We start from the raw sequence: 18,715 nt of genomic DNA on the forward strand, positions 1-18,715 counted from the left end.
CACAGTGTTTGGCATGGGGCTGTGTTTTGGATTTGTGTTGAACACAGGGTTGATAATAGAGAGGTATTTTTGTTGTTGCTGGACAGGGCTTGCACAGAGCCAAGGCCTCCTCTGCTATTTGTATGCCAGACTTGTAAGGGATTTGGGGGTGCATGGGAGGCTGGGAGGAGACACAGCCAGAGCAGGTGATCCCAGCTGACCAGAGGGACATTCCAGACCCTATGACATCATGCTCAGTATACAAAGTGGAGGGAAGAAGAAAGAAGGGAGGAATGTTTGGAGTGATGGCATTTGTTTTCCCAAGTTACCATTACATGTGATGGAGCCCTGCCCTCCTGGGGATAGCTGAACATTTGCCTGCCCATGGGAAAGGTGGGAGAAATTCCTTGTTTAGATTTGCTTGGGAGTGGGGCTTTTGTTTTCCTTACTAATCTGGCTTTATCTCAACCCATGAGTTTTCTCACTTTTATCCTTCTGATTCTCTCCATGATCCTGTTGATGGGGAGTGAGCAAGTGGCTGCATGGGGCTTAGTGCTGGCTGGGGTTAAACCACAACACCCCTATCTTGCCCTACTCTTAGAAACTTGTTTGTTGTACAATCCACATCAGAAAATAGTAACACCTAGTAGATGTACATCAAAAATGTTATGGACACACTTTAGAACTGAGAAGATGAAGTGTTTTTGGTCAAGATTTGCACTAGTGCACCTTTTCTCCTGCCAATTTCTTTATTTATTTTGTTTTTCCATAGGTAATTACAGCTTGTATCTCTTTTGATTTTTTTTCCATGGAAAACTAGGATACTTATCACAGCCATCATGGAATTCTGGCAGGGAGGAAAAACAATGGAGATTTTCTCTTTAAACCTGCAAGTAGAATATCAGTTTTATTTTACAGAGTGAATGCAACCCAGTCATGCACATGTTCTTTCATGACTAGAGCCTTGGGTGGATTCTTAAAATAGCATCCATTATAGTTATTGCATCCAAAACAATTTAGAGCTGTTTTCTCCAATTAAAATAATTGTGAAATTTAGCTGAAACTTCTTTCTAAATATTGTTTCCCTGTTAAAATTTAAAATTATAGAACTCACTGCCATGCCAGCCTATCTGTTCCTTGTTGCACACTAAAACTCTTCCCAGCGTGATCCTTACTAGTCCAAGGCTTTTAACTCTCCTTCAAATATTCCATCACAAAGAGTTACTAGCAAAGGTCTGTTCATTCTGGTGAAAACCAGCAGTCCCTGTTTAATCTGTAACACACTCCTATGTCCTGTCCATAGAGGCAGCAGTGTGTCATGTTTATGAGCAGTGAGCTTTACCCTCAAATCCTGGGTTTGCATAATGTTCAAGGAGGCAGCATTAATTTGGGATGTATTCATTATAAATTAAATGTATTATTCCAACCAAATTACCTTTCAGCCTAAGAACACACATTTCTCTTTTGAAAACAATAAGGCTCCTTGGAGGTTTTTATGTTACAGTGGTCATTACAGCCCGAAAAGCACTGTCAACACTCACTTTTTAATAACTATTATAATAATTTACTTGTAATATAGCCAACAAATCCACAGAACACTAAGCTGCATTGAGACTGTACATTGTATAAATAGAATTTATATGATAATCTCAGATACGGATGCTTGCCACAGGCAGTGAGTGACAATTATCCAAATTTGCTTTGCAGTACTCCCTCCTACCCTCAGAAAAGAACTGCTCATGCTTCTAGAAGAGTAGGATCTTCTGAAGGGAATCTGGTTCTTATCCAGATGTGGGGCTCAGAAAGAGAAGGAGGAGAAGGGAGTGCATAGGGTTCCCTATGAGGAGGGAGAAGAGAGGAGGGGCTGAAGGCCACCCTCAAAGGCCAAGGCAGTGTGGAAGTGTGGGTAAGTGGGCAGGGGGTGGTCACCCTTCCCCAAACACATCACTGCTGCTCTTCCTTCCTTTCTCCCTCCCTTCTTCCTGTTTCTCCCTTTTTATTTTTTTTTAATAAATTCTTTTTTATTCTTTTTTTCTTTTGCTGTTCTTTTCTTTCATTTAGTGTCTCAGTCTCTCTGGGATTTCTATGAACTCTAGAGTAAAGACTCTGAAAACTACCATTAAGTCTCTTCTTCTTGTTAGTAGTACCCACCACTTTTCTTACAGTTTTTCCACTCATAAATTATCATTTTCCAGAAGACACCAGAAATTTGGAATAGTCCTTCAATACATTTTTAAACATACTCAATTTTTTTAAAGAGAGAATACAAAGAAATGTAGGTTTTTATCCACTGCACCTGTGCAATTTAAAACTTTTGTCCATGTCAGTACTTGGCCTTATGGTCACAACTTAACAGTCAATATTTATTTCTGAAGTACAAGTAACAAATGGATACAGAGCATCACCTCTCTGAAGTCAGAACTGCAGACAGGAATGTGTCAGGACACTGCAGCGTGGTAACTGGCAGCAAACACAGAAGCATGCAGGGTGACCCATGAAGAGGCAGTATGAGGGCACAAGAGTGAAAAGCTGCACCCATTCATTCAGCACCAGCGACCCTCTAGAAAACGTGTGTCACAAGACCTTGTGGAACTGAAATGGCAAATTTCAACCACCACCCCTATGCCTGTGTTCACATGCTACTTTTTTAGAATGAACAATGATACGTGAAGAAAAATGACACAGGATAAATAGTATCATTCTTTTTGCTACCATCAAACATGACACACGGACCCAAGCTTTACTGACTGCTCCACATGAGGAAAACCCAACTTTTCCATGTGTTATGACTGTAGTACCACACTTCATATGAACACTAAATGAACAACAATTGATAAAATAACATCAGTGGTATCCCCATTCAATATAATTGTTCTTTTTGTGAGATGCTAGAGCTTTGTTTTATACAGCTAATGCCTACCTGATATTCCCACATGTCTCCATTCAGGGACCATGAGGTATGAGATCTTGTTGCAAGCCACAGTTTCTGGGTAGCAGTGGGTCACACAGGGTGAGAACCTCCATTTAGAATTATGATCAGAGACAATCCACCACAAGATAAATGTTCAGATCAGCTGGTTTGACTCATGTTTTCAGTGTAAATGTTCACGCAGTCTCCCCTAAGAGAAGTCATACACCATTTGGAAGGCTGTGCAGAGGCTGAAAGGGCTCCCTTTTTCACCCAAAGCAGCACACCTTGGCTGCTCACATGCCCATGTGCACTGTACTACATCTGCACCTCATGTATGTGCAGCACTTTTGTTCCTGAACCAATATCAGAAAATATGGGTATATCATCTCAGCTTTGCAGAAAGCAAACAAGCAAAGAAGGTATAATGACATGCTCTAGTTGATACTGCCAGGTCCATTTCCAAGGTCTCAGGATCTTCAGCTTCCTATTAAACCACCAGGATACAGTAGGTCTCCAAGTGAATGCTTCTCCTCACCTCAAAGTGTTGCCTGGGGCAGACACAGCATGCAAGGGGCTGCACCAGGGACTCCAGGGAACTGCAAACAGAGCTGCCTTCACACGTGCCTTGGGTCCTCAGAGGCTGCAAAGGCTCCCTGCACAACCTCCTCACGCTGGGACACTGCCCTATAGCCTATGACTTCGAGCCAACCTTTTCACTCTTGAAAGAGCTTCAGAAATGTGAACATCCTCCTGTTCACACAAAACACCTTTGAGTAAAGTATTACTACTTCTACCTTACAGATGTAGAGCTGAGAAAGACCCTTTCAATACCTCATTGAAAAGTGGTTCTCATAGGAACAGCTAGAAAAGATGACAAATTGCTGCTTCACCAACTCGACTGCTTTTATACTAGTATATTACTTTTTCTTAGCAGTAACACCCACTTTCTCTGTCCTCTCAGAGAGGACAAAAAGCTTCTCTTTTTGTATTTTATTTTATTTCTAAATTCCTTAGAGTAGGTGTCATATTCCTGCTCTGCATTCATATGGTACCTTATGCAATGAAACCCTGGTCACTGACAGAAGCACAATAATACATAAATAATAAATGGTAGCAATTCACTGTTTATACAGCATCTCCACATGTCAGCTTAACCTGATCTCATATTTGTATAAATATCCAACCCATGTAAAAACCCAGTTTAAGGATTCATCTGTGCATGCAATGAAATAAATACATTGTGTATTTTAAATAGCTGTATTTTTAATAACCAGTTTTAAATTTCCCAAACGTTTGTAACATTTCTGAAGTGTACTAGTACTACATCAATAAGCACAGTGCTAACATTTAATTCCTCAGTGGAAAACTTATGGACAATTAGGGAGAGAGACCTTTTCCTCCTCATTTTACTGGTATGTAACTTTCTTTTATTGTGATATAAAACCATTACAATAATATTTGCTCCTTCAAGAAGCATCTTGTAGTATTTTTCATTTAATCAAACAGCTGCTAGGGAGAATTTATTATGCAACTAACCAAAATAAAATATTTTGATGGTGCCTCCAATGGAAGCATATTATATGAAGGTGACAGCACTAGAGTAGCTTTAAAAGACCCTAGACATCCTTAAAAGCAGAGCATTTTTAGAATGCATGTTTATTTTCCTAAAATGTTCTTATTTTCTCTCTTCTACACATTAATAACTGAAAGTTATTTGAGGGAGATCAGAAAGTTTACAAGCAAATACCAGACTGCTTTATACCTAAAAACCTTCTTAATTTTAATGATCTCATTAAAAATTGAATAAGTTAGGGAAACTGTTTGGTGGATGGCATTGCTACACGCACAACAAGCATTAGTCAAGCACAGAAGATAGCTTCACATGTTTTGTTTTCAGAAAACACCACAGCAAAAATGAAGCTTCCAGACTGGATCTTGGAGTTTCTCTGCAAAGTATCCCTACCGTTGAACAGAAAACAATAGGCTTTCACATATATTTAACACCTTTTTTTTTTTTTTTATCATATTTTAGTACCTGTGACAGAGCAAGTCAGATTTTCATTAGGTTCACTTCTAGAGTTGTGTCAGAATGTAACCTTGTAGTTGCAAAGGAATTAAAAAAACAGAACTGAACAAGACATGAAAGCAAAAATTCTTCAATTAAGTCTTATCTTCAGACTGTAAGCACATGCAACTGCAGACCTCCTAGGACTTTCATAGTCTTTATGCAACACAGAAGTACTGAAATGACTTCAAATTGAGTTTTGGAGGGAGCAACAACAAATCTTCCTCTGGCTCTCTGCCACACCACTGTATTTCACAGTTTGCTGCTGTTCTGTCACTGTATCTATCCAGTTTAAGACATGCATTTATTTCCTGCTCTGGAGTGATCAAAGCTTTCCCTTGTAAGACAGAATATTATAATTGCCAATTTCAAAGGTTTTTAGGAAGTCACTTCATAGATTTAAAATCATTAGCAACAGACTTAGTGCTCATCTAGTGAGATATCTCTAAGTCTAACACAAGCATTAATTAATTATAGGTTTGACTAAGCCTTTAAGGTTTTGACTGTACTGGAAGCAGCATAATATACTTGACCTCAGCCAAAAGCCTTGGAAATGAGGGGCTTTAGGGTAGCTCAGTGACTCACCAGGGAAATGCATCTGCTGTCTCTGCCATTGAAAGCATCCGATTTGCTACTAAAAGGAGCAAATGCTGTATTTTCTTCCAGGGCACTGCTGCACTTGTTCATTCAGTTGCCATACCTGCCTGTGGCAGAAAACCTGCTATTCCAAGAGGGGTGATGCAAATGCAAAGAATTCTTACATAGACTAATGATACAGCTACACAGTCTTCTGTGAGAGTTACAATGCACTTTTGTATCTAACTGTTTCACCTTCTGCAATACATTAAAATCAGCAATTGGTCCAAGACTGAAAGATGCAGAGATTTCATAGGCTCATGGTAACCAGGTGACTATTCAGAGATGCCTAGAAGACCTAGATAAGCACCAGACTGAGCACCTGACCAGGAGATACAGCAGCATTCTTCATCAGGTTTCAAAACTGCATGAGAGAATATAAATCCTGCTGGCTTTTACACTGGATAGCAGCTAGATAAAAGACAGAAATATGACAGGGACTGGAATCCCATGTATTACTTCTTTTATGACAGACATAACCCAGCATAGGCCAACTGCTAACCCAAGGATTTAAACCAAGCTAAAGAACATATTTTCTTGCCCACTGCCCATCACAGACAGAGCAGCCCTTCCAGCAGTCCAGGCTGCCAAACACACATTTATGTCCATCCCAGCAGAGAGATCCCTTCTGCAGCCATAGAGTGACAGTGTTGTGGGGTGTAGTAGGGGGAGATGGTATGGAGCCACAGCAGAAGGAGGAGACCAGGGATTTTCTGCTTGGGATTTGCTGCTCACACACACAGCAGTTTTATTATCTCACTGATCTTTATTTTGTCAGCCAAGCTTGCTGGTAAAATAAAGCTTGCATGTCCCAGTACAGGACATGCTGGCTGCTGTGAGTCCCAGTCTATGCACACCCAGCATTTTGAGTTCCACTGAAAAATGATGAAACCTCTTTGATTTAATCCTACTCAGAGCAGGTTGAATTTCCTCTTGCTTTCAAGTGAACTGCAGATTTCAGGGTTTTGAAAAGCTCTTGCACATCCAAGGAATTATTTAACTAATGAAGCAAACCATAAAAACCTGTATTACAGTTTTGTTCAAATGCACTCTTTACAGTCATGATAGAATATGTAGATCATATTAGAAGAAGCTGATTAACTGTTACCTCAGTCACCAAAAACAGGACTTGATTTTCTGGTTGTTCCATATATAATTTCACTTGACTGCATGTAACCTGAAACTATTTGTTTTACATCACTGCCTTATTAACTTCACCAGATTTAGCTGAACCTGTCTTCTTCCATTCAGCAGGGCAATAAGGATATTTTTAATCTGTTCTAAATTGCACTTACAATATGTTTTACTATGATGAATCTCTTTTCCTACAGTACTTATATAGCTGCAAAAGCTAATCGGATCATATAAGATTCACACATATTCCTAACAATAGGGCAGATCTGTTCTTGCTGTCATTTTTCACAGAATCATAGAATCTTTAAGGTTGGAAAAGACCAAGCTGATCAACACCAACCATGAGTCCACCACTTTACCATATCCCCTAGTGCCACTTCCATGTTTTTTTTCAACACTTCCAGGAACAGTGACTCCACTACTACCCTGGACAACCTGTTTCAATGCCTGACCACCCTTTCAGTGAAGACTTTTTTTTTTTAATACCTAATTAAAACCCCTGTTTTCATGAGTACAGCCACTGCTCAGGCAAATCTTTAGAAGATTTTGTGTCACAGTCTTATCACTCACACAAAAAGTTTGGAACTTCCCATACAGACAGAGATGACTACCGATGCATGGAACCATACTTTGCTGATTCATGCATTACAAATCCCACAGTGGATAGCAAAAACCAGAAAATACTGAAAAAAGACACAGATTAAAGGATATCTTTGCATAATCCTCAGGAATTTTTCATGGATGTATTTTTCACTAATGGATTAAAGGAATAATTTCTAGTCTAAGTATTCCTGAATGAATTTTGTTGAAGGTAATACTGTCTTGACCCCTGGTCAAATACATAACTTCTAGACACAGAAATCTTCTCTGTCTCTCATCAAGATGTAATGAAAACTAAACCTTTGAAACTGATTAGGCAACAGTGCAGAAAATAAAACTCACAGAGGATTACAGGAATTAAATGTAAATTAAATTAAAGGAATTTACATTTTTTACCCAATGTTTGGTTACTTCTAATACATATTGGTTTATGTTTGATTTTTTTACCATACAGAGAAAGTAGTAAGCAAAACAAAAATCCCTTTTTCTTCATCCCAAATAAAGAAGGAGAAACAAACAAGGAAAAATAATTGCATCAGGTATGTAAGAATTACACTTCAAAAGGGGTGCAGAAACCAGTCAAGGAGAGCCCACCAGCTGAGACAAAAAGTTGTCCTCCATACACTGTAAGAACTTCCAGGACTACCTCTTTTCTGCTGTGTTAAGTTCCCAGCAGATGTCTGGTAGGTTAAAGACACCTTCAAGAACCAGGGCTGGTGATCCTGAAACATTCTCCAGCTGCTTGCAGAGTAAGTGTTCTACCTCTTCCTCCTGGTTGGGTGGATGATAACAGACCCCCAGTAGGATGATGTCAGCCTTGTTGGCCCTTAATTCTTATCCACAGGCATTCAACTTCATTGTCATTAGTTTCAATACTCATGGCATCAAAAGCCTCCCTAATATAAAGGGATACCCTTCTACTTCTCCCTTTCCTGTCTCTTCTGAAGAGCTTGTAGCCATCCAAGGCAGCATTCCAGCTATTTGAGTCATCCCACCATGTTCCCGTGATGGTGACTACAGCACAGCTTTGGTGTAGCAGCATGGCCTCCAGCTCTTCTTGTTCATTACCCATGCTGTGTGCATTGGTATACATGCACCTCAGCTGGGCTGCTAATTTCACCACTAAATCAGATTTATCATCCTTGGGCCTGCTTCCAGACAGCCCAGCTGCATCCCCTTCCCCCTTCAAACCAGTTTAAAGCCCTCTCAATGTGTTCTGCTAGTTTATGAGCTAAAATCCTTCTGCCCTTAACAGTGAGACGGAGCCCATCCAGTTCCAGCAGGGCAGGTACCATAAAAGTTGCCCCATGATCAAAGAACCCAAAATTCTGCTGATGACACCAACCTTTGAGCCACTTTTTAATAATATGGGCTGTCCTATTCCTTTCATCACTTTTCTCTGCCACCAAAGGCACTGAGCAGAACACTACCTGTGCTCCTGCCCTATCAAGCACTTGATCCAGTGCCCTAAAGCCCCTTTTAATTGTCCTGACACTCTTCTTTTCAATCTCATCACTGCCAGCCTGGAGTATCAGCAGTGGGTAATAATCACAGGGCTGAATCAGCCCAGGGAGTCTCTTGGTAAGATTCCATATCCAGGCCCCAGGGAGGCAACAGACCTCCCTGTGGGATGGGCCCAGTTGAAATATGGGGCCCTCTGTTCCCCTCAGAAGGGAGTCACCCACTATAATCACCCTTCTTTTCCTTTTAAAGTCAGAGGTGGTGATCCATCCTACAGATGAAGCTCAGCTGGGAGGCTCACTGGGCAGATCATTTCTTTCTACATCCTCTGGCTGAGGCTCTAGATCCAGGGCCTCATACCTATTCTGAAATGCCACCTGGGTAGGTGATGGGGGTCAGGAGGAGCTTTTATTACCTCTCTGAGCAGGGACCCATTTCCACTCCCCTTTGTCCACCAGGTGTTCTCCTATTGCCTGACAGTGGGAGGCATGGGAGTCCTCTGGCTTCTGCTGGGCCTCCCCCAAGGATGGAAGGGCAGAACTCCACCAATCTATTTCCCTTTCACTTTCCCTAATACTCCTTAGTCTTCCAACTTCCTCCCTAAGCTCAGCCACCAGCAAAAGGAGATAATTCAGCTGTTCACACCGCAGGCAGGCTTCTTCTGCAATGCCCCCTGGTACCACGGATAAGCTCAAACACTCCACACAGGACTGGGTCTGGGCAGACTCATCTTTTTTGGAGGGTTCTATTTGGCTAAATACACTTTTACTACATGCAGTTTTTGATCGTGTGAAAACCATTACTAACAAAAAAAACCAAAACCAACCAACAAAAACACAACAAACTAAAAACCCCACTAGCAGGAGGAAACCTGCAACCCTGCCTGCTTTCCCTGCCTGCGTGAACTGCTGTGCAAACTACCATGCCACACCCGTTTGCTCGCTCCCGTGACTAGGAACCTTCTTTGAATTTTCACTATAAATTTTCACATTTCCAGTTTATATTTATTTGGGATTGTGTTGGTGCTCTCCTAAAACTTATGTAGATCTTCTGGAACTTTTACTCCTTGTTTTTTTGGGGTTTTTTTTTGTTGTTTATTTTTTTTAAACATAAACCTAAAATATGTTAGAAGAAACCCAAAAAACAACAAAAGTTTTTTCTTTGACATTGCAAGATACATGACATGCAAAGGTAGTGACCAAAACTCAAAGACATAAAGAAAGAGGTAGACACAGATCACATGAGACTCTCCCTAAACTCTGTGCAAATGACAGGTGGATGGCTTGTGTGGCGAGCACACCATTTGGCATGACATTTTACAGACACCCAACTAGAGTGCTTCAAGAAGCTGGAAGAAGGCTCCTGGGCCTCCCAGGAAGTCTCAGCCTAAAAAATTTGTTAGTTATCATACTTAGACATGCCTATCAGAATAAGACTTCCAAAAGGTACTGACAGAAATAAATGGCATACACTTGAAACAAAATGACTTTTCTAAATGGCTGGAAATAGATCAATCACAGTTGGTCAGTTTGGGGATGGAGCCAGAAGAAAAATTGCCCAGAGTAATATTAGGTCCCTTTTATAAAGCCAGCTGTTAACTCTGATCATTAGCTATTTAGTCTCAGCAAGCAGATGTTTTTCTTTTTGGGAACTTCTGCTGAAATCATGGAGTTCAGCACATAAAGCAATTGAAGAATCAAGTCTTTTTTTTTAAATGCTGATTTTAAAGGCTTCATTTTTCCTCAAAATATTTGCTCTAGCTTTCAAAAAGCTTTCAGTTTCTTCAGTATATGCTGTCCCTGCAGAATATTGCAAATTTATCTTTTTTTAAGGATTTGACAGCTTTGAAAAATGGCATTATTTTTGGAAAAATGTATTCTGAAGAATTATGATACAAACCAGTCTAAAGCTCAATGAATTCAATAAATCCTTCCATTTTCTTTAGTAAAATATTTCATTTGGCCTGGATAGCTTATTTAAAAAGAAAAAAAAAATCCTGTTCTGATGAAAGAACTTAACATGACTTCCAAGAAAATTTTAAAGGAGTCAGGAATTCTTTGTCTCATTCTGTACCAGAATTTATAAAACCATGTCTTTCACTGTGATATGTTTGATGTGATTTATTTTTATACAACATTCTTAATTTATAGGATTTTGAAGACCAATTTTTTGTAACATGATTTTAACACGGTAAAAGTACTCTGCATGTCTCTTATTTTGCCCTTCCGATATCACTGTTTAAGTACCTCTTCCCTGCTTTACTCTTACCCTATGTCAGCAAACAGATAAATGAGGCAGTGAGGATGGATAACTTTTCAAATGTTATCTACTTTATATTTCAGCCTTCAGGTAATCCAATCTTTAGCAGAAGTTTTTTGGCAATGAGAAAGAAAATTCCCAGCCAGATTACTGATACAGTGCTCCCAAAACCTCCTAATGAAATCTTCCACTGGTCTGGTGACAAGTCCTAGTAGCTTCATACAGAAATATAAGTTGCTGAGTGCTACATGAACATTAGAATCTTTAATATTTCAGTATCACAGAGAAAATTTCAAAGTAAGTACATTTTTTATGTTTAGCAAAACATAAAGGATAGTAAAAAAACCCAAACACATTACCTTGTACATCTAACTGGATGCTGTAAAAATCTAGACAAGGAAATAGTGCTTTCTTTATGGCAAGTAGCCAAATCACATCTAGCCTATTTTTTAGCTGCTAAATCTGAAACTGTGGTGCAAAAGATGCATTCAATAGCCTTGACTGAGAAAAAAATTCAAGTGCAAGATGGCTTTAGGAGAATTACCCACCTGCCAGGCAAGAGCAGCAGGCTCCAGGGCCCCAGTGTTCAGGCTGCCCCTCTGCCTCTAGGTGATCTAAGCAGCTGAGCTAGCCCAGATGGATCTCAGCTGACAGGACAGCCAATGTAAAATGCTGAGCTGGTGGAAAAACATTTGAGCTTTACCCACCTTTGAGAAGTTAGTCTTTCAGAAGTGCAGCCCAGAGCTCCCTTCTTTAAAGTATCCAGAACTATTAAATAAACAAGCAAAATCTGATCTCTCTTAGAGCACAATCAGAGAAAAGGCAGGAGTAGGGATTTATGCATTGTATCCAGCAGGTAGATAATGAAATACTGAGTAGGAGCAGGCATAAGAACTCATATTTCCTATCTTGCTGTAGCATTGTAGTAATTCAGAATCCCTGCTTCAGAAGCCTGAAGTGGATGCTAAAGGAACAGTGAGAAAAAGACAAACTTTTCTTGCAAACTCTTCCAGATTCCATTTCCAGCCCCAAAAATTCCTGAAATAGACATGGTTTCCAACTGCTTAGCAACCCTTTAAACCCAAGATTTTGCCCAGAATCCTCTAAATTTTTCTTTTCTTTTTTTTTTAATTAAAAAAAATAAGTTAAATTGCTTCATATTACACAAGAAGCATGAAAAACCTTCTCACTTGAAAAAACCTAATGCTTGGAGACAGAAGATGTAGGTTCAAATCCCTTTATATAAGATCAGGCCTTCTCTCTAGACTGTCTGAGTAAAAGGCTTCAGTGGCTGGGCTACAACATGAGAAGGTGGCACAGCCCTCACCTTGTCCTTTGTCCTGAAGAGAAGTAGCAGTAGCCAGATCAAGACACCTGATTCTGTCAGCATAGGGAAGCCATACTGACTTAAGGCTCAGGAAAGTCATCTGAGAGGAAATTTCCATTTGGATCCAATGAAACTTGGAAGTTAAAGAGGCACTGAGATGCACACAATGAGGTCAGGTAAGGCACATGCAGGGAAGGAACAATAGCTGCCTGAAAACTTCCCTGGAAGCCATCAAGGTATGAGTTGTGTCAGGGAACCTTTTGACTAAAATTTTGGGTTCACACACCTAAGTTTCACACACGTCCTATTTCCATTGCCGAGTGTTTCTCATCACTTGTAGGATAGTACTTTTCATCATCCTTGTGACTTTCACCACAATAATGATTTCTGAAATTAAGTCAAACAATAGCTCCTGGGGTCCTCAAATAGTAATGAAAAATACTGATTTGTAGGGTGAAATATAGCTACTTCCAGTGGATGAAAGAAAACCAAAGTCAACTATGGGCAAGATGTAGAAGGCAACAGGAGCTTTTGAGAGGCATGCCTCATCTGACACTTTCACACAGTGTCTGCTTTACTTAAAAAGTCTATTGTTTCACCTCTATCAGATAGCGCCATAATTACCAGCCAGAGATGCAAATACACCCTCACCTCATTTCTAAAATTTCCAGTTATTTCCAGTTTAGCCTCAAGACTGAATGGGTCAACATCAGTAATTTGTATTCAAGAAGCAACCTGCACTATACCTTCCTACAAAAGTATTCTGCCGCCAATAGTTCCTCAACAACCTGCAGGAGCCAAGTTTCATTTATAGTCCCAGCCTCTTTGAAATATTTGCTATCTTTCATTTAGTGGATCTTGTTTATTTAATACTGTAAGTCCTTTTCTTCCTGTAGATTCATCTTTCTAATACAGAAGGCTTGACATGTATTCAAAAAGGTAACTTTTGTCTTTATGGGAAAAGAAGCTTATTGAATAGCCAAAGGATGTCTTGTACAGGAAAGCCACATAAATGGTGCAAGAAGCTGTGAGAACTGAGCTGTTAAATGGGAGCTGGGGGCTCCGGAACTGCCACAGACTTCCAGGCCCTACGGGGAATACTGAGAAGCACTGCACATTTGAAGAGGAATTGAAATTGTCAGGGAAAGAACAGAATCTGTTCACCCTTAAATTCCTAATTAGAGATCTCATAGTGGGAAGTGGCCACTTAAATGATGAGCACTTAAGATCTATGAAATAGCCTTCATAAGAAATGGGGAAGTGCCTATTTTCATAAATTAACATCCTAATTTACAATACGGATTATAATGATAATATTTTCAAATCACCATCTTATTTTTACATATTTTTTCTCTACAGGAATCCAGATAAAAGGGTAAATTCAGAGATGAAGTAAGGCCAAATGCAATTAAGAAAAATCTCCTTAAATATGGAATTGATTCAATGCTGAAAACTACATAACTATTTTAGATATCTCCTACATATGAATGGTGTGCTGAGTAAATATTTGGTTACACTGCCATTAATTTTAAAATGCCATTAATTTCGTCACTTTTCATACCTGTCAGTATTTGAACCTAAAATAAATCCATACTGTATATTTAGATCTTGATATCTATAAATCCCTATGGTACAAAAATGCATAACATATACATGGCCATAATATAGATGGTTAAAGTAGAAAATAAATCAGTTCTAAATTTTTTTTGATTTAGCTCTTATGTTTCAGATATGACAGGATTAAATTTCTCCATACAAGCTATGTATCATCATTCATAGGATCATATAATCTTAGACATAAAACGTACCAAAGCATTAGAAGTAGTATACATTAATATTACTGTGATGTAAGTCAGTTTGAAGTGTGCCAAATAACTGGCCTACAAAAACATTGTCAAAATAAGAGGTCAGTGCAAAAAAGAAGGCTCTGATCCTTTTAGCAGCCTAAGGGCTTACTGAGTCTGAACATGTGGACATGAGAGTGAACACAAAGTGTGATTGGATTTAGGAAGCCAAAAAGGTGCTCTGCTTTAGATTCTCATATTTTTTAGTTGTGACCATCCAGTACAGGGCACAGAGAAGTTACTTTCATGTTGATAGTGAGGTGCATGCTGCCTGATAGTTTGGAAATACTGTTCTGATATCAGTTGTATAAGAAAAATAAGAATATTTAGGGAACTATTACCACCCTTGGGCAAATAAAGTCATGGCACAGGGATGCCAGAAACAAACTAAAAATGAGAAATCTTTTCTAGATAGTGAGAAATTAAACTGAGACACAACTAATTAAGCAATTCATAGATTAATGAGTTGCATTTTGAAAGGCAAAGCCCTGGTTGAGGCCAGACAGTGACAGCAGTAGGATGCAGATTAGCTAATTCTAGAGACACTTTTTACTTTATTTGGGGAAGATACCCATACATTTTGTCAGTGAGAGCATGGAATATTTTTTAACTCTTGCCTAAATATTTACACTTCTTTGACTCAAATTTAACCACGATTACAGTGTAATTTGTTAAAAATACATTCCTTTTTCTATGAACATTTTCTTGCCTACACAGATTTGTAAATAGTCTACTTACTGAAAAAGCTCCAGACACTATTTCCATAGGAACAATGCAACAAAAGGCCAAAAGGGCACAACTCAATGATTTTCAGGTTACATGGAACACATCAGTAAGCCAGGGCAGATATTCAAAGAGTATCTTCAGTCTGAGATATATTCAGGCTGAAGATTAGAGGTTCATAAATTTTTCATTTAAAATAAAAATGTAAAAAAAAGAGTGAATTGCCCATCTAGGATTGGGTTGTTTTTTCTTTTTCCCTTTAATCTTAGTAAAAGAAAGAACTTAATAGGAAATCTCTAAGCACACAGTAGTGTTCACAAACAATTGCACAGGATTTTTTATGAGCTCTTACTTGTGACTGAATAGCATCTCACTCTAGAGGTTTCATTGAACTTCACTGAATGGCTCTCACTGAGAGTACTCAGATAATACCCTGCTCCATAAATAATTACATCAGTACTTGATGTAATCATGTTATTTGGCTTCAGTAACACTGTGAGGATAGGTGCTCATAACTCAGCAGGGATATTAGAATTAAGCTCCTAAGCATTTCTTCAATAAGGTGAAGAATGAACTGTCACTGTCTTGTCATTCCCAGAAGAACTTTTTGCCTCCATCTGCTCTAACAGTTTATTCCTCAGTGAGGCTAACTTGGCTGCCTTTTTTCAGACACATATGAGACAGATTTCTCTGATGAATGTCCCAATGTCAACAGCAAATCTCCTAATCAGATTCCCTAGGAAGGACCACTTATCAAGCCCTGTACCACACCAGCTAAGGACTCGACATTTTTCAAAACTACAAGCAAATGAAGCTGGGATCTACATGTTGCCTAGTCTCACATTAATAAGCTCCACAATGCAAAGGCAGATTACCATGCTCTCCAGCAACAATCCATTCACAGAGCCCTGGGTCTATTTTCTTCTGCACAAGAAGTATTTAATGGTAAGAGCCAGACAGTCCCATCCAGTTCTTCCCTCTCACCAAAGCCTTGGAACCATACATTGGTGGTATGCAATAATTTATTTTACATTTTATGAAAAAAAACCCAAACAAACAAAAAACACAGAAGAAAATAATAGCAGGATTCTAAGTATTTGTTTCCATGAACTAATGCTATCAGATTATAGCATAGTTTTGTAGAGGTAGTCAAACAGGAACATATTTAAATTAAATCTGATTAAGTCAATCAAATAGCCTGTATAGGGTATTCATTCTTGGAAACAATCATAATATTGAAAATACTGAGAAGTCTAGCTCATGAGTCTTCAGAAAGTTGCACCACTGAGACCAAATCAATCCAGCACATCTAGAAAAAAGGTCCTCTCCAGGTCAGGTTTGAAAACAACAGTGTATCAGTCTAGAGAAACAAAAAGCAGCTCCACTTACATCTTATATATGAGTACAAAACCTTTTCCCATCCTGTCAGATCTTGTAAATTCATGAATATAACATACATATGCACAACAAGTACCTAAACATTACATAAAACCAGCTTATTTCTAATAAGATGCTAGATTAAATTATTTAAAACAAGCAAATAAAATAGGTTACAAAAGCTATATTTATGTCTTGCATTGCTTCCAGCATGATAGGATCACCTGAACAGGGAAGTTCTTTCCAAAATTTAATTGAGTTGTGTTATATTATGATCATATCATTGTATACTTGATCTGTTCCCAAACCTTTTCACATACCTCCACACACACGTAAAAGCACCTGCTAATTTTTTTCTTTTAAACAGATTTGGGAGTACATCTGATTTTAGGAAACAGGTTGTCAAGATAAGAAATACATTATTAAAACTTATCAAAAGTCTTATAACAGGCCATTCTTTGCCATAGTATAAGAGAGTTATTGGAAGTAAGATAATTGAAGTAAGCACCCTATTTTTAGGAATAGGTTAGTTTAAAAGTGACATTAAAATTTTAATTAACGCCCTTACAAAGATTATATATTTTAACCAAAGATCAGTCATACTCAACAACCTTATAGTTGAATCATTTCACAGTATTTTCTGAAAAGAGGCAAAAATACTTTTCCCATAAAATAAAAATGTGCTTTTCTCTAACTAGCAGAACTTGGTACAAAATTGCTTTCACTGAGAGTGAAACCTAACCCCGATCTTTGTTTATAGATCTGCATGGTTTCAGAAGCAGCACCACCTATTGGGTGACAAATGTAGGTTAGTGACTACTTTGTCACCGCAGACCTATTGTAAGACTGGTTTTGTACACAAGGAGGTGAAACTCCCAAGTTCCTCATGCTGAAATATAAGCAGGCATCCGGTATTTTCTAGTGATCTGTTTGGTAAGAGCTTATAAATTCAAACCGATCATCCAACAGGATGCAAACCCTTTCCACATAAGCTGCTAGTGTTTATTTGATGAAGTACTGAAGAGAGCACTTGTAACAGCATTAAGTGACTCACGCTGGTTATAATAACCATCTTATCATGTAACAGGGAACTGCATGATTTTTCGGATGCACTCCAGTTGCATAGGTCTGCATGAGCTGAAAACGAATTTGGTTATGTAAGCAGTCCTACTAACATCTATATATGAATCCATATTCTGTATGCGGGGGTCCCACGTGAATGAACGACTCGTATTTTGCATGGTTTAGGGCGACCATTGACGTTACCCGTTCAGAGAGAAGGAGTTCTTTTTTGAAGTGAAATTTTGCACCATCCCCTTCTCTTCGGAACAGTTCATGCGAGACCTTAAAGTAACATCTCACATCCCACGTTCCCAGAGAAGCTCGGTATCAGCATTGCTGGGCTTGGATTTTCTCTCTCCCCCTGTCACCGGCGCACACCCGGTGCCTCCCCCGCGGGTGCAGGCAGCCCAGAGGAGCCCGACCCCTGCGAGGGCTCGGCGGGGCACGCTGGGGGAGCAGAGGCAAGGTGGGCTGGCGAATCCCGCTCGGAGCAGCCCGCCAGTGCCGGCGGTGGCGCGGGGTACCGCGCATCCTCGGAGCCCGGCGGCTGAGGTAAAAGGGGTAGGAGAAACGCTCCCACCCGTGGTGTCGACAGCGTGTTTTCGCGGTGTGAAACCGGCACGGGCTGCGCCTGCATATCTAAGTAAAAGGGATCAGAGAGACCAAAACCCACCGGATCCCGGGGAGAAAAGTCGTTCCGAAGCCCGAAGATGAATTCATGCAGAGATCACTCACCCACTCTGAGGACACAGATGAGCTGGATGCAGGCAACCAAGCGCCCGAGAATGAGCATGTCCAAATCGTCCCTCGCCTCCTTCCTACTGCCTGCCCGCCTGTCCGGCTGTCTCAGCCTCCTGCCCGCCCGCCGTCCTCCGCGGGCTGCTGCACCTCTCCCCCGCGGGGATCCGGCTCCGCGCCGCGACCGCGCCCGGCGGCCGTCCCCACGCCGCGGGCGGGCGGGATCAGCGGCGCTGGGAGCTGGCGGGGCCGCGGCTCCGCTCAGCGCATGGCGGGGCCGCGGGTGGCTGCGGGGGAGCGCGGGGTGTGCGGTGTGCCCGGGCGTCCGCTTGATGTGTCTGTCGCGAGTGTTTGTGTGTCGTGTGTGTGTGCGCGCCGTGTATGTGTGTGCGCGGGGGGGCGGAGACCGCGCTCCGCTGGGCGGGCGCGCACGTGTGCGCGCGTGTGAGAGCGTGTGAATGTGTGTGTGAAAGTGTGAGAGTGTGTGAATGTGTGTGAGATTGTGTATGTATATGTGTGAGTGTGTGTATATGTCTGTGAGTGTGTGTATATGTGTGTGTGTGTATATGTGTATGAGTGTGTGTATATGTGTGTGAGTG

The 18,715-nt window shown here is 40.3% G+C and overlaps 1 protein-coding gene across 7 annotated transcripts in view; it reads right to left on the bottom strand.

Moving 5' to 3' along the window:
• PTPRZ1 (protein tyrosine phosphatase receptor type Z1) overlaps positions 1–18,607 on the bottom strand; it is a 131,338-nt gene extending 112,731 nt beyond the window's left edge. For all 7 annotated transcript variants that reach the window (XM_015628531.1, XM_015628530.1, XM_015628528.1 and 4 more), the window contains exon 1: positions 18,114–18,607. In XM_015628531.1, coding sequence (XP_015484017.1) covers positions 18,114–18,171 — 58 coding nt within the window. In that variant the 5' untranslated portion in view covers positions 18,172–18,607. The remainder of the gene's footprint in view (positions 1–18,113) is intronic.
• Positions 18,608–18,715: the final 108 nt, after the last annotated feature.

This window comes from Parus major, chromosome 1A, assembly GCF_001522545.3.
Source record: "Parus major isolate Abel chromosome 1A, Parus_major1.1, whole genome shotgun sequence".
NCBI lineage: Eukaryota > Metazoa > Chordata > Aves > Passeriformes > Paridae > Parus > Parus major.